The sequence below is a fragment of the Chroicocephalus ridibundus genome, chromosome 3, assembly GCF_963924245.1.
Source record: "Chroicocephalus ridibundus chromosome 3, bChrRid1.1, whole genome shotgun sequence".
Taxonomy (NCBI): domain Eukaryota; kingdom Metazoa; phylum Chordata; class Aves; order Charadriiformes; family Laridae; genus Chroicocephalus; species Chroicocephalus ridibundus.
The window spans coordinates 36,957,239-36,982,424 of NC_086286.1; the positions used below are offsets into that span (position 1 = coordinate 36,957,239).

Below are 25,186 nucleotides of genomic sequence, written 5' to 3' on the forward strand. Positions count from 1 at the left end.
GAGAGTGAAAGGTCTCTTCGCTCAGCCTGCTGGCTAACATGCTTGCTGTATAGCCCTGTATGCAGCTAGCCTGTGCTGCAAGGACACCTTGTTGACTCAGGCTGAGCTGAGGACGTCGGGCCAGTCTCTGCGGAATTGCTTTCTTTGCGTTTGGCATCCAGCCTGTGCTGGTGCACAGGGTTATTCCCTCCCCACGCAGGACTTTGCATTTGCCTCTGTTGAGATTAATTTGCAACTGCACACTTAGGCGATAGGTGGCACTAATGAATGATGTAGCTTGCATTGTCACGGAGGGGAGAGCGTCACTGCCGAAGAGAAACCAGCAGAGGAGACATCTGGGCTACTTCTCGCTCGGACCAGCAGCCAAGTGAGGAGGAGCAGACATGTGGCAGGAGTTCCTTCCAAATGCCTGGTGAGATCTCGGTGCAGGGAGGAGGGACTCCAAGCAAGAGTCCCCAGGGTTGGGGTGGGAGAAAGCCCCTGTGGGGTCACCAGGCCATCAGAGGGTGGGAGCATGAGGCTGAGTTCTCCTGAACATGAGTGTGGAGGAGTCTTTATTAGACTGAGCCTTGTTTTGTGTCATTCAGAGAGCTGCTTCTAGGACATGCTTGTTTTGTTAGCAGTGCCGAGTTTGTGCTATTGCCATGATAACTGGTTTCATGCCTCTGTCTCACTAAACTCTGTGATGGAAGTGCAGGGGTGTATTATTACCTGTTGCATAAGCTGCTCAGCCTCCAGGGAGGTGGAGGCTGACACTGTTTGCTCTTAGGAGCCCTGTTCTTCCTTCTCTGGGAGTGGCTTAAGGAGATACCTCCTGAAAAATCACACATAGGCTGTCTCAGAGATTGTTACCAAATTGTCTTGGCAACTGCTGGGATCTTCAGCACAGGCACTGGGTTCTACCTCACCAGTAGCAGTGGGAAATGATACTAGGTAAAAAGAAACACCCAACAGACTTGTTTTTTCATGAAGTTTCATGTCTTTTTTTTTTTCTTTTTTTTTTTTTCTCAAGGTATCGTAATTATGACACCAAACAGCTCCCTAATCTAGTTGCCTTCCACAAAGGCAGAGTGACAAGACTTTCTCCTGTCGCTTCTAATTTTGCTAGATTTTAGACTGTGCTTTTCTTGCAAGAGCATCTACCTGGCTGAAAGAGAACCAAGGAGGATGTTTTCTTTTTCTTGCAGGCAGATGAGACCTAAAAGCTTGGTAGCCAGCCAGGAGCAGTTAGTAGTAGCAAAGGTACAGCAGCTCATTGAACTCTGAACAGGGAAAGGTCCCACAAGCCTCTCCTCCTGCCAGTCCTGCAGCACGATGAATACCACATGGCTGGCAGCAGAATAACCCTTGAGCTTGAAAGTCCTCTGCCAAGGCTGCGCACCTATCACTACACAGCAGTCAAAATAAACTCTTTTCTTGGCTGAATTAACACAGCCGCTCGTAGGATGAAACACCGCAAGGACACCTACCCAGTTGTTTAGTGCCTTTTATCTAAATTGTGCTGAAGGAGGGAATATTATGGAAACAAACTATCTAGCTAAAACACAGCCCAGAAACACTGCCTCTTTATGCAGAAGCAGTGCCCTGAGCTCCTGTCTTTCTGTCCCATCCAAAAAGTAAGAAAAATAATGGCAGATGTTGCCAGATGGTTAAAAAGCTTGTGATCCCATAACTGGGCAGTACATGGTGCTAGCAGGTGACGTTCTTTGCCCCATCCCTAAGGGATCCCTACCATTCAGATAACACAATCAGACTATAAGGATCTTTTTCTTTTTTTTTTTCCCTTTTGTAGGGAGAGCATCTTGTCGCGGATCAGGTGAGTGTAATAGATGCTCTGTGCTGAGGCCTCCACTTTTTATTAGCACGCTGGTTGGGGCACATTATAGCCTCTTCCTTAACCTGTATGACAACAACAACAAAAATCTTCATTCACAGTCCCCTTGCAGCCCCCTGCAACAGCCCCCAGACACCTCTACTAATCCCCAAGGGAAGCTGGAGAGATTGAAGTACAGGTCAGAGGGACGGGAAGGTATTTAAATCATTTAAGACTGATTGCTCAAGCATTTGAACGGTTTGGAACCATGCATGTCTGTTAAAACCAACTCTGGTGACTTAGCTCCCACACCTCAACAAAGTGTGAAACCTTGCTGTCTAGAACAGAAACAGGGGCACCAGACAGACAAGCTGAGACCCTTACCCATGGAAAGCTATGGTGGAGGGCCAATGTTGCTCTAAAAGATGACTGAATCTGTAGGGAAGCTATGTATAAAGCAGTGCCAAGAGGGGCGCATCCAGCTGAAGACCCTTGGCTCTGCTTCTCAGCCCATTCTGTCTGTGAAGTTTTTATTCCTGGAGGAGTCCAGTCACTACTATCCCATTCACTCCAGCACCTGCCTTAGAACACACTGGCCCATATCTTATTGACCCTTGTCCCCCACGGCATCCTCATACACAAGGAGAGGGAGAAGAAAGCCTTGTGATCTGCAAGTCCTGATCAGCAAGGACTTGAGGTCCCTAAGAAGCACTGGTAGATGTAAACCTGCCCCAAATCTTTCCCATGATCTTCAAAAAAAACAAAACGCCCCGGCCCCTGCTGACTCCATAGGATTTGTAGGCATTTGTTACTGCTCAGGCCCAACCAATGTGAATACAAGCCACAGCATAGCCCCTTTATCCTTGACACTTCCATTGTTGAACACAAACAATTTTATGCCTCCCCAGGTCTTTTGAATATTCTCAGAAGAATGCAGTCCTGGTCCCTGCAGCCGCCCTGGGGGTTGGAGGGATGCTGGTTTTCTGGCTGAGGTCTAGACACAAGATCAAGACTATTGAAATGGGTGATGGATGGTGGGGCTCAGGTGAAAGACCCCTAAAAGGGAAAGAAGATGAAAGTATCCGTCCCTTCAAGATTGAAGCATCTGACAAAGAAATCGAGGTACTGCTTGCTCGGATGTAGGGAGGGGCGGAAAGCTGCAAGGTGGAGCCAGTCCATCACCCACCTTACTGCTTTGAGATGATGTCTTGGGGGTGGCAGCAGGACACTTACATATGCCAGTGCAGCTCCCTAGCACCATTACATCACGCTGTGGCTCACTGCCCTTTATGAATGGGATTTGAGCTCAGATTCATTGCGATGTCCCATACAGACTTTCTGAGACCACACGCCCTCCATGTGGCCTGGGGCCACTCCTGAGGAAAGGCCGCACTTTGAGCAGCAGACTTTGACAGTGGGTGTGTGGATGGTGGAGCAGGGTGGGAGGGTATCAGGACACCAGTGACACCGGTGGGGCAGAACTGAGGGGCTTCCATAGGGGTAAGGGCTGGAAGGGTGAAGAGGGACGGGGTATTGACTGAGTTGCAGCACCTCTGTCCCTACCTGCCTTTTCCAATTATCTAGCCAACTAGCAATTGGCAGCTTAGGCTGAGGTTCGTTATTCTTCTCCCAGCTGGCAGTGCGAGCAAGCTCCTCGTGCCAAAAACCCTAAAGCAAGAGTAAGACATGGTACTTCTGGGTGCCCTAGTAGAAAAATAAATTCCCCATAGAAATGATTCAGGGGACCATGTAGAGTATGCCACTGCTTCAGAAAAGCTCATGGTGTCCCAGATAGCAGTACAAAAGCCGGCAGACCAGCTGCTGGCCAACACAGGCAGCTGGCCAGCCTGGCAAGAAGGGCTCCCCTCTGCAGGACCTGCACCGCCGCCTGGAGCAGGCCCGCTACACACCACCACTGGAAGGGGCCGCCTTCCACTATGGCTTCAACTCCAACTACCTGCGGAAGGTGGTGGCCTACTGGAGGAACCAGTTCGACTGGCGCAAGCAAGTGGAAGTCCTGAACAAATATCCCCATTTCCGAACCACTATTGAAGGTGAGGGGGGTCTCTGTGGTTTGAGCTGGTCTCTTTTCTGAAACGTGTGGAGGGAAGGGGAGGATTTTAGAGGTTACAATATTTAAGACGACAATATGCATGACAGCTTAGTGATACGAGTGAAACATCACTAGTGGAGGCTATACTATTAATAACCTCCTGTAGATTAAGACCATTACACAGTGGCAATAAGATTAGATCTGTTTCAAGATGGGCTTCATCTGTTTCTTAACCTGTGCTAACTAATGATGAGGTTTTCTTCTGCTATTGCCTTGAAGCCACCTTTAAAAATTGAAAAATTTACCCAGACTCTGAGGCTAGAATTCCCACCACTACCCGGTTTAGCCAGGTGAAGTTAGCCAGACTTTAGCTAAGTGATCTGCAGGTTAAACTTCTACCTTGCACTTAACTTTTTCATGTTTCTCTTTTTATCACCCACATATTTTGTAATTTTATTGTCTTTTTGCAAGTATCTTTCCTGCATTATGCTATTCATTTAAGTACAGCGGTACTTATATACTGTGAGACTAGTTTCTGAGGAGATGGATGCTCAATCTCCTGTGACCCCAACATCTAGGGCTGGGATTAATACCTCTGTCTGTATGAAAATTATGAGACATAGGTAGAATACCAGGCATCCCCTTTCAACTAGGCATCTTCTTGCTGTGGGTTGATTGTGTAACTGCTGCTACAAATGCTAATTACAGTTTTGCCACCCCCCTTCTTCAGAGTAGAAAGCAGAGACTGTGATGGAACCAGACCTTTCATTTATCTGTCTTGGATGTGTGGCAGGGATCGATATCCATTTTATCCATGTGAAGCCCTCCTATGTCCCCCATGGTCGAGCTGTTCAACCTCTGCTGATGGTCCATGGCTGGCCCGGCTCCTTCTATGAGTTCTACAAGATCATCCCTCTGCTCACGGAGCCATCCAGGCACGGCCTGAACGAGGGTGATGTGGTGTTTGAGGTCATCTGCCCATCCATCCCAGGCTACGGCTTCTCAGAGGCACCGCACCAGAAAGGTAAGCAATGAAAAGGATCTGCAGGAATCACAAGGTTTTTGGAGCAACACCTCAGCCATCCCTGGGGCCCCTGGACACTGCAGTTTGTGAATGCAGATGCTTGGCTCTGCGTTAACACCTATGTGTCTGAGGTTCTGGGGCTGCCTGTGGAGATTTGGAAGGCAATGGTAGCTGGAAGCCAGTTCTGCTTTCCACTTTCTCCACTTTCCACTGAATTTCCATCATCTTGTGTTCCCTTTAGTGCCAAAGAGTGAGGCAGAGCAGCATAGCACACTGTGCCTTCACAGAGCAGCACACTCGTGCCTCTGTCAGGCCATGGTCTTCATCCAGGGTATGAATGTTAGGAAAAACAGGTCTCCTGTACAGTGTTTCTCTTTACCTACAGGCTTTGACACCATAGCAACAGCTCGGATATTTCATAAGCTGATGAACAGATTGGGCTTCAAGCAATACTACGTACAGGGAGGAGACTGGGGATCTCGTATTACCACAAACATGGCCCAGATGCTGCCACAGTGAGTAGCAAAGGGAATCGGCGCAGAAAAGCTGCTTCCTATTCTTACCCCATCTTCTGACTCCACAGTCCTGGCCCTGCCTTCCTTTTGCCTGGCCTCTCATCCCCTTCTGCTTCGTTTCCTCCAGGGACATCCCCACCCCTATGAATTCAGTTGTATTCATACGCTTTGCACTGATATTGACCCAGTTATCACACTTCCTAAATTTCAGTGCTGTTTGGCTTCTCTTTCACTAGTTGTGGAAGTACACGCTGCTGCATTTTGATTCAAGACAGATCATCATTCTAAATCAGGAAGGAGAGAAATGTAAAATCAGCAGGGAAAGAAGGAAGGAAGGAGCTCAACCTTTTAGCAGCTGAACGGTACCATGAAGTACAGGACTTTCCAATCTAAAATACAAAGTTGAGACTGATTGGGAAAGAAACACAGCACCTTCCTTAGCAGGTGGCATCACAGCTCATTGTTTAGCATTTAATGAAAAGCTGGCACCACAGCCACACTTAGGTCAGAGAAGAGATAAAGGAGGAAAGCTCTTAAAGCAGTTAGATTGCATTCTGAGCAGCTCACTATTCGCAAGGGCAGTTGTGTGTTCCCAGAAGTGTGGCCATGTGTGACCTACTCAAGCTCTTCAGAAAATACCCAACACAGTCTGTTACCTGCTGTGCAGTATGATACAAGAACAACAGCCACAGCTATCAGTGTGGATATGCCACATCCAGAAACTGAATGCCTAAAGCCAACATCATACCAGTGGCACAGCTGGATGGAGATGGCACCAGCTGTACCATTTTTAACTCCCATAATTTTTTTTTTCAACCATGATGAACCTGAAGGTTTTATGTATTTTGTTCAGTGAAATACTTCTATCACAGATCCAGTCAGACTTATTTTCTAGAAAATCTAGAGGCAGAAAATCACTTGATTTAACCATCTATTCATTAACTTAATTTTAGATCTGTGAAGGGGCTTCATGTGAATCTCGTCTTTGTCAACAAACAAGGTTTGAGAAGAATGATTTCTGTGATGCTTGGGGCTTATGTACCATGGCTCGTAGGCCTCACTAGGGAAGATGTTCGACGTACGTACCCTTTCATGCAGAAGAATATATATGACCTTCTGCGAGAGTCTGGCTACTTACACATCCAAGCCACCAAACCAGACACTGCAGGTAATGAACCTTCTCTATATCACTATGAACATTATATACTAACTGCTTATGGTGTATAAAAACTTAGGGTTGAACAAAGGCTAACCGTGTTTGAGAAGCAATGAGTTCTGGTGACTGAGTGCAAGACATGAGGACAAGAATTGCCTAAAAGGAAGTTAAAAGGAACAGCATAAAAAAAGATGGAGACTACAAACACCACTTCTCAAAGTCTTTTAAATGGCATGATATTTCTCTTGGGGAAAGAACTCCTTTGCAAAAAGCCTCTTAAAGTAAAGCACAGGGTCCTGAAATTGAAGCTTCTAGAAATAAAATGTGGGTGAAAATAAGAAAAATATCATAAGCAAGTCCAATGTGAAACTTGCAGAAAGATAGATACCGCCCTAACACCTGAAAAGCCAGAAGCCTGACATAGTTAGTGAGGTCAGTAGATAAAGAGTCTGAAGAAAGACATGGCCATCTCAGAAAAGTTAAATGAATTATTTGCATCAGTCTCTACTAGTGAGGATTATGGGTTATTCCTCGATTGAAAAAATCCTTAATCAGGAAAGACAGTGGAGCTGTCTCAGACTGGTGTCAGATGTGGAGACTGTAGAATGAATAGCATCCCATCCTGGCAATTCAGTGAAAAAGAAGAAACTCAAACTGAAATGTTAACTAATGCCTAGTCAGTTGCTTGAACTGATCACAATACCAAAGAAATAAAAGGAGACAAACAAGATACCAGGTTGGGTGGTGGGGTTTTTTTATTATTTTTTTAAGAGCCAAACAGGGAAGGTAGCACCAGAAAAACGAAGACCTGTTTGTCTAGTCTCTGATCAGAAAACTAGCAGAACTATTTTAAAGAGAAGAGTCGATTTACAGGTGAAATCACACTTCAAAAATCAGAGCTCTGGAAGAATCAGAGATGTGGATCCAGTAATGGAACATACTTCTTTTCCAAAAAAGTTTTGTTGAGATTCCTCCCCCAATGTTCTTAAAGAAATTAAACTTCCTTAAGAAAAGGATCACATTCATGGATTAATTAGTTAATATGAGAACCCAAGCATAGGAATAAGTAAGCAAGTTCCAAGGGAGGGAGAGTATCACAAAAATCTGTGCTGGCACCTATACATTTCAACATGATCCCACTTTCTCTGCAGAAAAAAGTTAATGGTTAAGTGAAAATTTCACAACTATCCAAGGTTTGATTTAATCTGAAGATAACTGCAGCGAGTTGCAAAAACAGTTAAGTGACCAGCTGATTAAACTGGCCAATAAAAATTGATGTCAACAAAGTCCAAAGCAATTTAAGTAGAGGAAGAAAATCACAATGGGCTCTAGTTTGGCTGCTGCCATGTGAGACAACCCACGAGTCATGGCTAGTGCTTTGAAATGTCAGCCGGCTCAGAGCTCGAGAGAATCTGACAAACTCTTAAAGAAAGCAAAATGAGACTAAGGCAAAACACTAAATTCCTGATATTCAGAATCTGTTGCACCCCTTTTCACCCTGTTTCATAAATACATTTTAGAATCAGAAGAATACAGGAAAGGGAGAAAAGGAAGACTGAAGTGACCAAGCAGCTTACGTACAAGCACTGTTGTACATAGTCTAGGACTCTCCAATCTGGAAAAAGCATATACTGTAAAGCTACAGCCTAGGCTATGTTACAGAAATTTTCCCAAGGCAAGCCTCTATCATTACTGAAGTAATCCCTATCCCTGTTTTACAGGTAAGAACACAGGTATAATATGCTGCGTACCTGCTGTGTTTATAATGTTTGTTAGTGTTCCCCAAAGGCAGGAACAGATAACACATACACAGCACTACACTGTTTAAACTGGGTAAAAAGTGATAAACAGCACTTGGGGTCCTGGTTATCCATCCTAAGCAGGACAGTGCTCCCAAATAGTTTATCTGGAACATCTTTTCAGAGTGTAATCCCTTTACAATTTGCTCCTTCTGACACACATTACCAAGAAGCCAACACGACTTTCTTAGCTCCTAGCTTCTTTTGTATAGGAACTACCTGAGTGTGTAGGGCTGTTAGTTACAGCTGGAATTACGCTGGGGTGAATTTGTCAAGAATAAAGTACTATCGGGGCTAGTAAAATACAGACTGTCTACTGAATTCTCATAGAAAACTCCAAGGAATTAATCAAAGTCCAGTTTAAGTTCCACAGAAGTATTGCAACGTCAGGCAACAGCAATAGCTCTCCCGTTCTTCTTCTGAATAGGCTGTGGACTGAATGACTCCCCTGTGGGGCTTGCTGCATATATTTTAGAGAAATTCTCTACCTGGACAGATAAATCATTTCTGCATAAAGATGATGGAGGCTTGGAAAGGTAAGAAAACAGATGATCTTCCATGAGAACACTTGTTAAAACAGGTAAAAGACTGGCCAGTCAAAGCTGAATTTTAAGGATGAAAGATTACACGTGACTAGTAGTTTAAACTTATAGCAGAGTGCCTGCAAACTACTGCTTCGGCACCAGTTTTGCTCTGGGCACATGGGTGCCAATTAATTTGCTGCTTGAAAACAAAGGGAGAAAAAGAACAATTGTTCTTCAGGGCATGAGCCCAACATAGTGTATTGAGAAACAGCTTCCAATGAAATGTCTTCATCTTTCTCTCTCAACAGCAAATACTCTCTTGATGAGCTTTTGACCAACGTGATGATTTATTGGGTGACATCCTCCATTGTGTCTTCAATGCGATTCTACAAGGAGAACTTCTCCAAGGACCCTAATCTAACTGCTCATGCCAGGTAATGAAGTGGCAGGTGCAAGCCAGATTAGCAAATAAGGTTGAACCACATTTGCCTATGTAAACATTTAGATCACTTACAACAGCAGATTTTACTAGTTAAAAAAAAAAAAATCCAAGTTCTTATTTTCTTTTGATAAATCTAGTTAAGGGCCACTTTTCTTTTGAACCTATAATTTACACAAAGTGGCTTGTGGTCAAGACAACACAGAAGACTTATCAAGATATATTCAGTCTTGCTTGTATTCAAAATACAGGTCTATATACTTGATCACCAAACAAATGCAATCTGTGGCTCAGCTCAGTAAAAACAGAAAACCATGAGCATTTCTAAGAGAAGTTTAAACTGAATTAGGAAGGATATGGCTTACTGGTGGGTAAACTGTTAATCACAAACTTGGGGAAACAATCTGGAGGGTAGTACTTGCAACTGAGCACCTTCTAACAGCCATGGGCTTTAAGGTGACTGTAAGAGGCTAACCAGGAAAATGCTGCTGAGCAGAATTCTCCAAGTGATGGATCATACAAATAGGAGAGTCCTTTTCTTTGTAGACTGAACCAGTTTACCTTTCCTCTCCAGAGAGTCAATTGTTACACTGGTACCATAAGTTCTAAAGTAAACGTGAGCTAGCTCATTTCTGACTCTCACAAGAGGTGTGGCATCTTGCCACATGTCACAAGACTGCAAAGCAAGGTAAGGTTAAAAATTTAAAACATTTTAAGACTGAACTGTGTGCAAAGTTACCTCTACTTCAAACATCTTGGGGTACAACATTCTTAAACTCAAGGAGATGCAAATACACATGAAGCTCTTCAACAGAGTACAGACCACAAAATGGGTTGCTGTGGTAAAAGTTTTCCAGCTGACTGTGGCAGTTCCAGAGTCAGAAGGCTTTTATAGACTTTCCCCAGGACTTCTTTCAAAAATGCAGTTAACTAATGTCTTCTAGGGTTGGAGTATATGTTCCCACAGGGATTGCAGCTTTTCCTCAGGAGATAGTACATACACCACGTATCTGGGCAAAGCAGAACTTCAAGAACATCATCACTTACACTTACATGCCACGTGGAGGGCATTTTGCTGCCTTTGAGGAACCAAAGCTTCTGGCACAAGACATCATCCACTTTGTCAGAAAGGTGGAACAGCTGTGAACCTGCAGTATAGATTTATACACAGAATGTATGTAAGCTGTTCTGCCACCAGCAGAACCTCTACTTTGAGGGATTAAATAAATCCAATGTAATCACATACAGAAACCAGCATTTTATTTTGATAATGATTATAATACTAAACTTGTTAATCAAGCTCTAAAGCTCTTCATAAGGAGGAAAAAAAAAAAAAAAAAGAAAAGCATCTTGTCTTCTTTCATTCCCGGCACCATATCATTGCTGCATTCATAGTTCAAGTATAAGAGTATGTAAACAGTTTAATGCAGTAACATTGCACTCATTTGGGGAAGAGTAGAAAGAAACTGGCCCTTTGTTCCTCCAAACTAAGGCTTCTATTCAAAAGCTTCTTTAAGTACTTGAGTGCTAGCATTCTTAAATATGCATTACAAGCAGCCTTGGTGGAGGTATAAAGGGTTTTGATCTCCTGAGCACAAACACTCCTATGTTCAAGTTATATTTCATTCAAGATTATATTTCATTCATTCAATTCAAGCGATTACATATTCAAGTGGGCAGCTGCACGTAAGGCAGATTTCTTCATTCTAGCAGTTTTTCCCCCTAGAGCTAGTTTTAGCAGTTACTACACGTTGTAAACAGTTGTAAATGGATAAATAAGGCAGAGACGGCACTCCTAGTGTTCTCCAAGCTCAAAAATATCGACTTAATTTCCTTCTAGTTCTACAATCTCATTCCATTAGAAAATGTCAAAGTTAAAACGTGCACCAAGTGTAGAGGGTTACTTCAACCTTTACCCTCCTTTCAAAGGATTTTTACCACCCCATCGTGCAATTTTTGCTAGCAAGAAACCACGAGCAACCTCACTACCAGAAGGCTCCAGTTTCTCTTCAGATGAGATAGAGCTATGTGGAGCTTATTAAGCTCATTACAGATAAGTACCCAGCTGATTGAAGATAACTCCAGCAGATATCTAGTTCTGACACACTGTGCTGTAAGGGCTTCTCTCCCTCCCTGTCCCATTTTACACTAGACACCAAACCAGAAGAAAAGGGCTCAAGTTCTGCTTCCAGGCAATACATTCTTATTTAGAACAGGAATTTAACAGGTAAAAATAGTGCTGAACTTGATCACAGTCCCCTCCCCTCTTCTTCAGATTTCAGAAACATTTGGAGGCTAAGACTTCTAAGAGGTGAAAGTAAGCAAGAAATTAACTTATTTGTTGTTGTTTTAAGAGAATAAACTAGGATATTGGGGCAGGAGTTCTAACTTTCTCTGAAGAGGGTTAGAGCAGAAACTGCTTACTTTTAATTTTAACTGTATATCTGATTGTCAGGGTTGTTACACTAATGGTTAGTAAAAGAAAAATTAGGAAGATGCGCTTCCCTACCTCCACAGGGCTGCTCAACCTCTTTTCATCACCAGTACAAGACCATACTAGGTACAAGACCTCCCAATTGCTAAGTCCCACTCTTTGGACTATTAAGTTACTGAAATGGAGTTATGAGGAAATCTAATTTTAACAAATAGATGGGCAAACACTTGAGTACTCAAGCCTGATCAGACTGCAGGGAAAGCATCCTTGCAGGAACAGGGTAGGTAAGAGTGGTTATAGCCTTTATAGTAAAGGCCAACCAAGCGTATTAATAATAACATACATTACCTAGAGTCCCAAGCAATCAGCTAATGTAGTACTTATTACCAGAGAAATGGCCACATTAAAATTCAGGAAAGAGAAGACTGTATCCAGTATTTGCCAGTTCAGCAAGTACGTGGCAGGAAAGTTTTACACCCAGCACACTAATTCATTTCCTGTGCAACAACTCAGGCCCCTAAAGAATCACTGTACCCTGTCTGCAACCGTGCCTTAAAGGGTATTTGGTTTCAACAACAATTCAGGAGATGCAGACAGATGAACACAGTCCAGCTACAGGAAGACAGGAGATGCCCTGGGGAAGAGATCCAGGCAGACAAGAATACGCGGTTACATTTGATAAAGTTATTATCACTTAAAGCAGCACCAAAGGTTATTCAATATTCCATTAAAGTTCTACAGACCACAGATCATTCATGAAAGCCTTTGAGCGTCACAGGTGCTTGAAACCATACATAGTCCTCCCAAGTAGAAGTCATATGCTGAGGAGATGAGGCACGCATGTTGATGTCTCCATCACAGGACAAGTTAACAGTTAGTTTCCTCCCTCGGGTCGGCACTTTATAGTTGAGCTTGGGCCGGAACCAATCAACACCACAATCGCGGTGTCCTTGGAGCATAACAACAGTGCCTGTGACAGGGAGAGCCTTAAGTTCACTGAAGACATCTGCCACGAAGAGCGAGTGAAAGAGCTTGCGAACACAGGATGCAGTTTTCAGGCTCTCCTCAGCACTGCCCTCATAGATACCCTCCAAGTTGAGCTCATAGAGCTCCTTGGGGCTCATGACATTGCCTCCAAGTAGAATAAGAACCCGAGGAACCAATGTCAAACTAAACATGACTTCCAAGTGCTGGAGCACTCCCTCCAGCTCCGTCAGCACCTGCTGGCACTTCTTGCTTGCCACGTCCATGGAGCGTGGCTTCTTAATCACATCTCCATCCTGGAAAACAAAACAAACCAAAGTATTAGTACATCTCATTATTGGGACATATTAGTCCTAATACACTCTTCAGAAAGCATGGCCTATGCCATCCCTGAAAGTCAAGGAAGGTTCAGAGGGTTTTATGCTCCTTTTAGGAGATATAGGTACCCACGTATAGACTCCAGAGATCAAAACAAAAAGGCTACTCTAGAGTTGGTCAGTTTCAATCTGAATCATGGTACTGATGAACTCCCCCAGGAATTAGAAACCCCATCTCTTAAAGATCAGCTAACACTCCAAAATCATGTAAGATTAAAAAAAACCTTTTCTTAGAGCTGTTTCAGCAACAAACAAAATACTAATATGCTTTGAGCAGAAAGTGGGACGACAAGAGATAAACAGTAACTTGTTGAGCCCTTTGACCACCTAACCTAAAGCTTTAATTTTATTTCTCTTAAATGAAGCTGCGGCAACATTTAAGGGCACAGCTGGGAGTGCTTTACTTCAGAAGCAGCCGACATATTACGAGTTACTCAGCTAGAATATTTAAAACGCCGCGGCCCCGCCGCCGCCCCCGCTCCCTGGGCCCAGGGTTCCCCCGAGGCCGCCCCGGCGCCCCTTACCTGCGCCGCCCGCCGGCAGAAGTAGGCGAGCTGCTCGTAGGGGAGCGGGAGCTGGTGCCGCTGGTGCAGGACGTGCTTGAGGAGCTCGCAGGCGAAGCGGCAGCAGCTCTCCCGGCTCACAGCGCCCGGGAACACCACAGACACCGACGGGCAGGCAGCCGCCATGGGCCCGCTCCGACAGGGCCTCATCCCACCGCTACCACGATCCAGGGCCGGCGGCGCCTCAGCGATGAGGAGCGGGGACACGGGAGAAGCCGCCCGGGCAGGGGCGACCGCTACACCGGGAGCCGCCATCTTCTGCCTAGCCGAGGGCGGCCGGCTGGAATTTGAATGGCCGCCGCCGCGGGGCATCATGGGAGTGGCGGAGCGCCCGCCCCGCGCCGCTTCCGGCGGTGCAGGCGCCATGTTTGGTGGGGAGCAGGGGGCCTTCCGCCCGGCGGATCGCACCGCACCGGCCCGATAGGGGGAAGGCCCACGGGCAGCCCAGCTCCGGCAAACGGGTCGGGCTGAGCCGACTCGAGTCGAGCAGAGCTGGTGGGCTGGCTTCTGCCCCGGGCTTGTGCAGGGGTCGTTGCCGGGGTGCTGAAGAGGCACCACGGTGGTCGCGGCAGTCCCAGGTGCCCAGCCCAGCCGCTCCCTTGCAGGGCGGCCCGGGGGGCTCCGGTAAACAGGTTAGCCGGGGTTCCCCCCCCGCCCTATGGCGGGGCCCGCCCGGAGCACACCCGCGAGGTGGGCGGCTTTTAGGGGACAAAGCCCCGCCGGCCGCCCCCGAGCCGTTAAACTCCTTCCCCCTGCAGCTGGCAGCCCCGTTGTCTCCGCTCTCCCTGTAGAGGAGCTCCCATCGCCCCGCGGCAGGGCCCTCCTCCCCTGGGAGGCGGGGAGCGAGGGAGAGCCGCCGTGTTTGGAAACAACGTGGCCGCAGCCCCATTGGGCGCCGCCTCCACAGCACGGCGAGGGGAGGCACCGGCGGATCCCGGAGGGCAGGGCCGGGGCGGGGGAGCGGCGGCACCCCTGCGTGTTGTGCGCCGCGGCCGCCAGGCGGCGCCGCCTCCTCGGGACTCCAACTCCCATCCGCCCGCGCGGCGGGGCGCCCATAAGGAAGCGAGCGGGGTGCGCCGCGGGGCGCGCCGGGAGCTGTAGTTCGGGGCTCGTGGAGCCGCGGTGCCTGCTGGGAGCTGTAGGCGGGCGGGACTCAGTTTCCCGTAGCGCCGCGCGGCGGTTGCTGACGCGGGGGCCGGGGCGGTGGGGCCGGGGCGGGGAGCCCGGGAGGGGAGCGGACGCCGCACCGGGGCGGCGGGGCCGCGCCGGTCGCCATGGACTCCCGGGTGTCGGAGCTGTTCGGGGGCTGCTGCCGGCCGGCGACCGGCGGGGCGGGCGGGGCGCTGCGGGGGCGCGGGGGACCCGCGCCCGGCAGTGGCAGCGGTGGCGGCTCGAAGGCGAAGAAGAAGAACGGGCGGAGCCGGGGGGGGAAGGCCAACAACCCGCCGTACCTGCCGCCCGAGGTGAGCTCCCCCGGCCGGGACGATGGTCGCCGCGTCCCCTCAGCCGCGGAGGGGGCGACCCCCGCCCCGGGGCCTGGCGCCGCGGGGGCCCGCGCCGCTCCTGTCAGGGCCGGGCAGGGCCCGAGGGCGGGGGGCGGCGGCGGAGGGATGGCCCCCACCGAGCGGTTCGGTGTGAAGCCCGGCCCCGGCAGGTTTCGTGGCGGGTCGGGCTCGAGGCAGGTTCTGGAGAGGGTCCCGGCGCTGTCGGTGCGGGGTCGCGCCGGGGGTGGGCTAGCAGCTGGCGGGCGGCCCTGCAGCCCCGGCCCCGGGAGCGGTGTCTCCTCCGGGGTTTGACGTGGCAGCCCCCAGTGCTAGCGAGCTGCCTGCGTGGTCCGCCAAAGCCGGTCCCTTGGTAGTATCTCGCCGCCTGGCATCTGTCTGTGGGTGCTTTGCCGTCTGGGAACTAAATAGCTTCGGAAATAAAGCTTTGCTCAACTCGTAGTCTCGAGCATCCTGTTCGCATCTCTCCCTGAGAGACGTGGGTGTAAGCCCCTTTCCAGCTGCCAAAGTCATAGACACTGTTCGGCAGGTTCTAGTGACTCCCTTCCCAGCTAATTTGACAACTGTTTTCTTACATGGAGATACAGATGGTACTGACAGAGTCCGGGGCACTTGCCTCTTGCAGAGGAAAAAATGGCATTGGTAGTAAGTGGGTGTGTTGGTTAGTTCAGGCAGTTGGCACTGCACTAATGGGACTGTCACTGCAGGGAGCATTACATTCCCCTGGCGTTGATTGCTTGGCCCCAGTCAGTGAGCTTTCTGTAAAATATAAGAGTCTGAGCGGGGAGGGAGCGATTCCTCCACAAGGCAGGGCTGTGGCTCTTGGCGAGAAGGGAAAACGGCACTTTGCTACTGTTAGATCTTCTCCACGGGCAGGATTGTTCCCTGCAGCCGCAGTTTAGTTTTTGTTCCTTTCAGCTGGAGGCTGGACAGCCCCCTGTGGTTTGAGCACAGCTTCCTGTCCCTGGTTACCCTGTGCAGTATGTGGCCCAGCAAGTCTAGGCTTGTTGCTTTTCTAGTCTCAGCTGTGTTCAAAGAGACCCACCCCCTTATTTAGACGACAGCACAGTATGTGAATGTGTTTTTCTTAGAGCTGGAAAGCTGGTAAGGGAGGAAAACCTTCCGCAAGTACCCTTTTCTCACTGCATAGCTCTGCTGCCTGAGAGCTGAGCTGACAGTTCAGAACTTCCTTCTGTTGGTCTTTTGCCACCGTAAGCACCGCTGTGGTTAGGAGCTGAGCTAGAAGGCAAAGAGAGGGCTATCGCCTCTCCTGACGTGTAAATTGGTGTCCTGAGGAAAAGGAAGTGCTTAGTGTTGGCAGCTCCATTTAGTCTGCCAGAGTACTTGACTTCCTGCAGGCTTCAGCCCTTTCTGAGTGGCCCTTAGACCAATTCAGGGGGAAAACTACTTAAATATTGGTTATATGTTCTTTTTGGAAAGCTGGGGCCTGTTGTTGTTGAGTGAGCTTGGTGAGAACACAGGCCTTTCTGTGATAACCCCATCTGGCTCCAGCCCTTCCTGTGAAAGTTCTTCTGAGCACATTGTGTAAAGGGAGTCCCGATTAGGTCTGGTTCTCCAGAACTGCCAGGCCAGTGACCAGCTTGCTGTACTGCAAAGAAGTCAGTAGCTTGCTTCCTTATGCCTGTAGTCCTTCTCTTGCAGAGAGAAGAGACACAAGGGTATGGAAAGCAGTCAATGAAAAAATAATTGAGGGAGGGTATCAGTGTGCAGGAGAGGAGCCAGCGGCTTCTGTTCCCAGTTTCTGTGCACATTGGGTGGATGGAAGCTGCTGGGTAGGGTGGGAGTGGGATGCAGTGGGTGGCATTGTGGGTCATGGATGGGTGAGGGAGGAGACTTTTAGTCATCTGCTGGCCTGTGCCCTTTTGAAACTGGAACTCTTTCGCTGTGACTGTTAGGCTGTCTGTATTCTTTATTGGCAGTAAAAAATCCTCCCAAAACAGTAATACCGTGTCCCTCTCTAGTTTTGTCCTCTGTTTTTCATGATGTGAGATACAAACATCAGAAACAAACCTAAAGTAAGTTCCGGTTGAGTGTAGGAATGAATGGCAGAAGAGGCTGTGACCTAACACAGTATATTTCTGTCGCTTTCCCCTCTCTCTGAAACTGTCAGCATGTGCTGCAGAGTATAGAAGTCCTTGCTGGCACAGCATCTAACCTTTCTGTCTTGTTTCGTTCTCTGACCAGGCAGAAGATGGGAACATCGAATACAAGGTGAGCCTTTTGAGGTTGCAAAAGGAGATCTTGCTCCCAGAGGGTTATTTTGCAGTAACTTCACGAAAGACAGCATATGGGGAACATGTTCAAGGAAGGTACAGAAAAGTGGACACTGTACAAAGGAACTATCGGTCATCTTCTGTGTCTCTGTACCTAGCAATAGACAGCATGCTGAACTGGAAGAGTTTGATCTCAGTACTCGTTTTTAGAAATCTGTTTTAGGAGATGAGACCCATTGTGTTTTTCAGAAATCTTCCTTTCGAGAGAGAGCCGCAGGTGTCCCTGATAATCATTTGTCACTTCTTGTGGCTGTCCTGCCATTTGCACTTATTTGGCTCCTGTGTCAAAGATAGGTCCCACAGTGCTGTCTTTACCCCCACAGCAGGCAGGGTACAAACCCCTTTGGCAAGATGCAAGAAGTTTTTCTACCATATATATGCATCTTTGTGAAATCCTTTCTCACCAGTCCTATAGCTTCTGTGCAGACGCTAACATGGGCTGTGTTTTCTAGAGGTGGGTCAGAGTTGGGGGCATTGCTTCGTGGTGTTGGGTTAGGGAGTTGCTGGCTTGGGCAACGGGATTTCCTCAGCATCAAGGCTATGACTGTAACTACCCCCTCTGTTAAACAGCTAAAGCTAGTGAATCCCTCGCAATATCGCTTTGAGCACCTGGTGACACAGATGAAGTGGCGACTACAGGAAGGCCGAGGTGAGGCCGTCTATCAGATCGGCGTGGAGGACAACGGGCTGCTGGTGGGCCTCTCAGAGGAAGAGATGCGTGCCTCACTCAAGACACTGCGCCGTATGGCAGAGAAGTATGTGTTCCCTTTCACCTGCAGGAGCTGCAGGCATAAACAGCCTCCAGTAGAGAGGCTTGGCCACAGGAGTCCCCTGAGGAGCTGGTGGCTCCATTCTACAAAGCCCCTGTATGACTGAAATTCCCTAATCATGAGGCTCTGGAAATACAAAGGCTTTTAGCTGGAAGCTTGAGGCTCCTTCTTTGCTATTTCCAGTTTTCATCCCATTCACTTTGCCAGCTGTGATTGTAGAGGTGCAAGAGCTGCCAAGTACAAGTGTGTGTCTCACTCCTTCCTTTCGTCTTTGTGGCAGGGTTGGGGCTGACATTACGGTGCTGCGGGAGAGGGAGGTTGATTACGACAGCGACGTTCCCAGGAAGATAACGGAGGTGCTTGTCCGAAAGGTGCCTGACAACCAGCAGGTAGGGACCTGCGACTTGGCCATCCTCCCCTGCTGGAGACTTAGAGGCTTTGTGCAAGCAGCTTCCTTTTGGGATGGGAGCTCAAACCCTAGAGGCGTTTTGTCATAGATTGCCCTATAGCTGATGCTTTAAAGAGCTGCCAGAGGGAGGCTTGATGATAACGCTTTTCATCTCCAAGACTGTGGCTGAGGCAGATACTGGTAGGAGAGATTGCCTGGATCAGAAGCGAGAAATTATTTCACTTCTACAGCAACAGTTTTGATGCAGGCTAGTGTGCAAACAAGGAAGGGTGTAGAGGTCCTGCTGCAGCAAATGGCCTCTTTTGTGATATGAAAGCCTGATATGCCACAGCACAATTCTAGAGAGTGTATCACAACTCCTGTGCAGTGGTTTGCTCGGAGCAAGAGCAGAATCTGAGCAAGATTACACTGCACAGTGTCCGTCATGGAGGAAGCTCTCTGAGGCACTTCTCCACTGCCATGTAGTGTTCATGCACACCCAGCACAGCAGCAGTTAAGTTTCATGATTTCTTTGTTCTTCTTCCTGCAGTTCTTAGACCTGCGAGTAGCTGTGCTGGGGAACGTGGACTCAGGGAAGTCAACCCTGTTGGGTGTCCTAACGCAAGGAGAGCTGGACAATGGGCGGGGCAGAGCACGCCTCAACCTCTTCCGGCATCTCCATGAAATTCAGTCAGGAAGAACGTCGAGCATCAGCTTTGAGATCCTCGGCTTCAACAGCAAAGGAGAGGTGAGAGAGTGGGCTACTGAACTCAGAAAGCTGGAGGAGAATAGGACTACTCTCCTGTTACAACTGTGAGTGAGCACAGCTCTGTGTCCTTTGGGCTGAACCTGGTGCTACCTTACCCATTTGCAACAGATGTTGTTTCTTGCACCTATGGTGAGTGATCTTTCCTCACTAATTCTAAGGTCAAAGTGGATAGATAAGAGCTGGGTTTTCTTCACTTGCCTGGTGAGGCTCCTTCTCTCACTGAGTCCTTACGTTCCTCAGGTGGTAAATTACAGTGACTCCCGAACAGCAGAAGAGATCTGTGAGAGTTCTTCCAAAATGATCACTTTCATTGACTTGGCTGGCCACCACAAGTATCTGAAAACAACCATCTTTGGCCTCACCAGCTACTGCCCGGACTTCGCTATGCTGGTGGTTAGCGCCAACACTGGCATTGGTGAGTGTTGCCTTACCTGCATGGATTGACAGCAACGTGTGAAGAGAAATGAAGAATAGGGGGAGTGGGTCCTTTTTAGCTGGGAACAGTTGTCATAAAAAAAAAAATACTAGTCTGGAAGCCTCTCTTGATTTCTTGTAAGCTGGAGCCTATGAGTGCCTGGGAGGGGAGCAGAGCTGGGATCCTCTTATCAGCTGTAGACTGCATTAAACTGTACCCTGAGCAGAGTCTTTGTTTGGAATTTGAGGCTGTGTTTGTCAGAAAAAAAAACAACCAAAAACTTTGACATACTCATAGGAGTGCTGAATCCCGAAGCCTTGTCAAAGGGCAGCTGGAGTTCTCCCACATCTTTCCTTGACATTTTTGTGACTGTTTTCTGTCAAACTAGCTGAAGAATGAAAACTACTGCATCTTTTTGAAGCAAAGAGATCAGTCACAAAAATTCTTGGTGGTTTTTATTTTTCTGGACTGATGTTTGGTTTTGTTTAAAAGAATAATTTTGCTTTTTCATTGCCTGATGGACTAAGCAGTTAGGGTGAAATCTCTAGAGTGGGCCTGTGGGAGAGTCAGGAGACGTAGCTGTCCCATAAACAAGCAACAGTGGTGACTCCTACTGCACCTACGCTCTCACTTGTCTCCTGCAGCAGGGACAACGCGAGAGCACTTGGGCTTGGCCATGGCCCTCAAGGTCCCCTTCTTCATTGTCATCAGTAAAGTTGACTTGTGTTCAAAAGCCACCGTGGAACGGACAGTGAAGCAGCTGGAGCGAATCCTCAAGCAGCCAGGCTGCAACAAGCTTCCCCTGCTTGTGAACTCAGATGACGATGCTGTTACAGCAGCACAGCAGTTCGCACAGTCTCCCAAGTAAGGGACAATTTCTTTCTTCTGCTGGGAGCAGGCGATTCAGACTGGGCTGCTGTGCAGAGCTGGGGAAGGGTGGCCACAGGGGAGGCGACCACATCTGGAACATCTTGGCTCCTCATCAAGTTTTCTACCTTGGCGTTCTCCAAGAAGGCATTTTCCCCTCCCAGGCCTTTTTTTGGGTTCTGGAAGCAGTAGGTGCCCAAGGCTGCACTGGAATTACTTTTCAATGACTGAAGAGCGGGTTGGCAGGGGATTGGTGCCTCGACCAACCGTTGAGGCAGGGGTTACTGCAGAGTAGTGGCCCATGTGCCCTCCTGCTCTGGCCATTTATTGCTGTAGTCTCTGTCCTCTTGCTGGACTCAATAGATTCAGAATCCTAGCCACCTTCTGCAGCTGCGCTCTGGCCTTCTGCTTACTCCTGTCTGTTTGTGTCTGACAGCATCACCCCAATCTTCACACTGTCCAGCGTCTCTGGGGAGAACCTGGATCTCTTAAAAGTCTTCCTCAACATCCTCCCTCCACTGACCAACAGTAAAGAGCAGGAAGAACTCATGCAGCAACTCACAGAGTTTCAGGTGTGTGGAGGTAGTTGGTTTCCAGTTCTGGTACTGCACTCATTGCTGTGACACATAACAAAACTCTGGGGGATCTGGACACCATGGGGAGGGACATGGTGAACTCCTGGACTATTGGGAGATGTCAAAGTAAAGAAAGGACTCGCTCCTCGAAAGAAGCCTGTTAGGCTGGGCTCTGTCCTAAGGGATTCCTATCTCAGAGATAAGATTGTTTCTGTGGTTGCCACTTAAATGGCAGAGGTTCTTCTAATGGGAAGGCAGTGGGAACTAGTGAAAGCTCTGAGATGGTGTCTGATGTCCATCAGAGGGCTCACCTCACTCTACACAAGGGGCAGGCACCTTGTTCTCATTCTGGAGTGATATTTCACAGCTGTCTGAACAGCTTATTCTTGTTGTCTTGCTGCAGGTCGATGAAATTTATACTGTGCCAGAGGTGGGGACTGTTGTGGGAGGAACTCTGTCGAGGTAAGTGAGGCCAGGCAGACAAGAGAGGGTGTGAATGGTTGCTGGAGTTCCCACAAGGTCCAAGTCACCCACTGCAGATGGAAGCAGTGTGAGGCTCAGTCCTGACTGCTGCCAGATGACTGAGCCAAGTGAGGGTAAAGCTCCCCAGGGTATTGGGAGGTGTCAGGAGCAGACCATTGGTCGTGGGCTGGCAGGGAGAGAGTCTGCTCTAAAGTTGCTGGATTAGGAATGTGACCTGTAGTGCACTGAAAGAAGGCATGCTGGGACCCAGAGTCAGCAGAGGTTAGCTGTGATCCCAAGGCGTTGCGTTCCTCATTCCTCAGGCAGGGGGAGAAAAGGTAGAGGGCAAGTCCTCCGATCCCAGCAGAGGTTACCTGCATGCTACCCCATGAGAAGGCGGCTGTCCCTCAGTGTTTGGGACTGATCAGAGCAGTATGGCTACCAGCGCATCCACACAGAACAGGTGTCAACTGCAGTCTTTCCAGCAGAAACAATGCAGAGTGGCAGAGCACTAGGGACATAATGGCCCCTGTCTGAGGGATACCTGGTATTCTTAGGAGTGATAGTGTGGCTTTTGCTCCTAATGTAGGAAATCCCTGTTCCCACCAGCTTTGCATCCCTGTTAGTTGGTCCCGAGTAAGAGTCCAAGGACACTCACCTCCTTGGCCTTGGGGAGTTTGTGCAGGTTGATCTTGGAGGGTGAAATGTATTCCTTGTCTCCTGATGAACTCTGTCCTGCTCTTCTGCCCTGGGCAGTGGGATATGCCGAGAAGGGGAGAACCTGGTGGTTGGTCCCACTGATGACGGGAAGTTCCTCCGGCTGAAAGTGTGCAGTATCCAACGCAACCGCTCTGCCTGCCGTGTGCTGCGGGCTGGGCAGGCAGCCACGCTGGCCCTCGGACCCTTCGACCGCTCCCTGCTGCGGAAGGTGAGTCCTGCTGTTGCTGGGTTGCTCACTTGTCCTATGAGCAGGACTGGAGGCTTTCCTGGAGATCCCCCATTGGTAGGGTGGGAATGAAGTGGAGATGTTTGCAGGAAACTCGCTGGAAGGGGAGGAAATGGCCAGGCTACAAAGTAGGACGAGTACAAGGCTCAGAATGGGATGCAAGACCGAGTCGCAGGGTGGAGATGTGTTTGTGGGTTTTGGGGGCTGTTCAGAAGCGAGGGGACTGGCCCTAACTGGTCTGAGCTTTGGGTTGTTGTGCAGGGCATGGTCATGGTGAGCCCAGAAATGAACCCCACCATCTGCTCAGTGTTTGAAGCTGAGATCGTGCTGCTGTTCCATGCCACGACTTTCCGGAAGGGATTTCAGGTGACGGTGCACGTGGGGAATGTACGACAGACTGCTATCGTAGAGAAGATCCATGGAAAGGTAGGCATGAGAGGAAAGAGGAGGAAGATGGACCTCCCTGTGGGGTTTGTTTGGATTCCCCCATGCCCTCTAGTAAAGCTTAGGGGCTACTGGTATCCTGAGTAGCTGTGTCCCTTCCTAGGAGCACACTCCATCCCTTTATCCTGCCCATTTGGTTGCTTTTCCTCCGAACATGTTAAAGAATTCCCTTCTCACAAAACAAGCAGCATGATGGACTACAGCAAGACTGTGAAGGGAGATGAACCCTCCATTCTCCAGAGCTTGTGTCTTCCTGTCTCCTCTTATCCATACAATAATGGGAAGGGCTCAAGCCATGTAGTCTGAGGGAGGCAACTTGCTCATTTGTCTCATCTTCTTAGCATCCACATGCACCTCTCCTGCATACATTGGTATGGTAGACGCGTCTAAGCTCTCCCCTTTTTCTTTTCAGGACAAGCTGCGGACAGGAGAGAAGGCAGTCGTCCGCTTCAGGTTCATCAAGCACCCCGAATACTTGAAGATCGGAGCCAAGTTGCTTTTCCGTGAAGGAGTCACCAAAGGCATTGGGCATGTCACTGACCTCCAAGCCATCACCACCAAAGAAAACGGCCTGGAGGAGTCCCTGGGGCCTGGACAGCTGAGCTTCTGACTACCACTAGATCAGAGAGATCTCCACTCACCAACACCTGGGGAGAAGGATGGAAGCTCCTGTGGCTTTCTGAGTGATGCCTGGAGCTGCTGCTGTCCCATTCTAGTGTGGGTGTCCCTTCTCCGCACTGTGAGATGGAGCCTGGGAGAGTTTCTTGCATTCAGTGCCGTACGTGGGGCAAGTTAAGCATGTTCTCCACATCACCTGCAGCTTTTGTTAGCCTGCCCTCCTTCAGAATAGATCAGAGGCACCTGCAGACCTGGGCAGGCAAGTTCTGGCTTTGTTTACTGTTTGAAAATTACTGGTTGGGAGGAGCAGAACCCTTGAAGACTGGCAGTGAAGAGATGTTTTTCCATCTCTAACATGAGATCTGGTTCCATTTCTGCTCTCTGAGCACTGGATTGATAACAATCCTCTCTTGAATAATCCTGCAGCACAGCCTTCTGGGCAGGGGATGCAAGAGGCCCTGCTACCCACAGCAGGGCCTTGATTGAACCTCTCAGAATGCATCCAGGACACTTTTTAACCATTTTAATCTTGGTTGGCTTTAATCTGCTATGTGTCCATTTGTGTGTTGGTTTTGCATTACTCCAATCTGAGTGTCTCACTGTTGGACAAACGTCCTGTTCCCTACTCACATGTACGCACTCCTTCAGCATTCTGTTTTCTGACTCCCGGGAAGCTGTGGCTGCTCCGAGTGGCACAGCCTCCCGACGTAACATCAGAGTTTGCACTTGCATCCGTTCCTTGGAGCAGCTGGGCAGGAGGCCGTTCCGTGGAGCAGAGTGGGGCCTGGGCCTGTGCTGGCGTGTGCAGGCTGTTTCCATGGATGTTCAGCTGCGGGTGTCACCTGCACATCGGCAGCAGTGGTTTGCAGTGGGCTCCCTGGTGTGGCTGTTCCAGGGCCCAGCCCAGCTCGCTCCTCACGTTTGCCTTGTGTGTGAGGAGGACAGGCTGTGTTACTAACACAGGACCAGGTGGCTTCAGTTGTTTAGATGTGAATTGACAGTGGCGTGACTTTAGTTCTGTTTCTCCTGGAGGAAGAATTCCTTTCTTTCCCTTGCCACTGGGGTTTGTTGTCAGAGGAAAGCTGGTGTTGCCAGCAAGGACTCTGTGCACAAAGAGTGGAGCACGTTTGTCTCCCACTCGCTGTCGTGCAGCTTCCCTGTGTGACCATTACTCTGGGCCACTTGCAGCCTGGAGGGTGCAGCAGGGGCTGTTTAGCTGTACATAGGCTTTTGGTTTTATTGTTGACTGTTAGACCAAATGTGTCAGCTGTGAGCAACAGGCCTTCAGCCAGCCCCATCGCATGGCATGGTGGCCTGCCAGCCCTGACCGAAGAGAAGGGCCTGTGATAGCACTTGGACACCCAAACAAGCCCTTCTACTATCCTGAAAGCAAGTCCTGCTTCTGGGCTGCTGGCACAGGCAGTGCCTGCGGGGCTGAGCAGCCCGTGCTGCTCT

General features: G+C 48.9%; 3 protein-coding genes across 3 annotated transcripts; 2 read left to right on the plus strand and 1 right to left on the minus strand.

Moving 5' to 3' along the window:
* The first annotated feature begins 368 nt into the window (after positions 1 to 368).
* Positions 369 to 10,600, plus strand: LOC134512899 (epoxide hydrolase 1-like). The gene is made up of 10 exons (XM_063328753.1): positions 369 to 412; positions 1,793 to 1,816; positions 2,722 to 2,935; positions 3,687 to 3,867; positions 4,660 to 4,890; positions 5,276 to 5,405; positions 6,359 to 6,573; positions 8,788 to 8,896; positions 9,193 to 9,318; positions 10,268 to 10,600. The coding sequence occupies exons 1-10, from the start codon at positions 384 to 386 to the stop codon at positions 10,467 to 10,469; spliced, it is 1,461 nt and encodes a 486-aa protein (XP_063184823.1). The 5' UTR covers positions 369 to 383; the 3' UTR covers positions 10,470 to 10,600.
* A 111-nt stretch (positions 10,601 to 10,711) lies between these two features.
* On the minus strand, positions 10,712 to 14,489 carry MAD2L1BP (MAD2L1 binding protein). The gene is made up of 2 exons (XM_063328755.1): positions 13,643 to 14,489; positions 10,712 to 13,037 (listed from the first exon to the last, which is right to left on the minus strand). Exons 1-2 carry the CDS (start codon positions 14,045 to 14,047, stop codon positions 12,507 to 12,509), a joined length of 936 nt encoding a protein of 311 aa, XP_063184825.1. The 5' UTR covers positions 14,048 to 14,489; the 3' UTR covers positions 10,712 to 12,506.
* Positions 14,490 to 14,878: 389 nt separating this feature from the next.
* Positions 14,879 to 24,274, plus strand: GTPBP2 (GTP binding protein 2). Its single transcript, XM_063328759.1, has 12 exons — positions 14,879 to 15,144; positions 17,389 to 17,415; positions 18,048 to 18,232; positions 18,528 to 18,636; positions 19,186 to 19,383; positions 19,645 to 19,819; positions 20,464 to 20,683; positions 21,123 to 21,258; positions 21,665 to 21,723; positions 22,480 to 22,651; positions 22,931 to 23,095; positions 23,526 to 24,274. Exons 1-12 carry the CDS (start codon positions 14,956 to 14,958, stop codon positions 23,721 to 23,723), a joined length of 1,833 nt encoding a protein of 610 aa, XP_063184829.1. The 5' UTR covers positions 14,879 to 14,955; the 3' UTR covers positions 23,724 to 24,274.
* Positions 24,275 to 25,186: the final 912 nt, after the last annotated feature.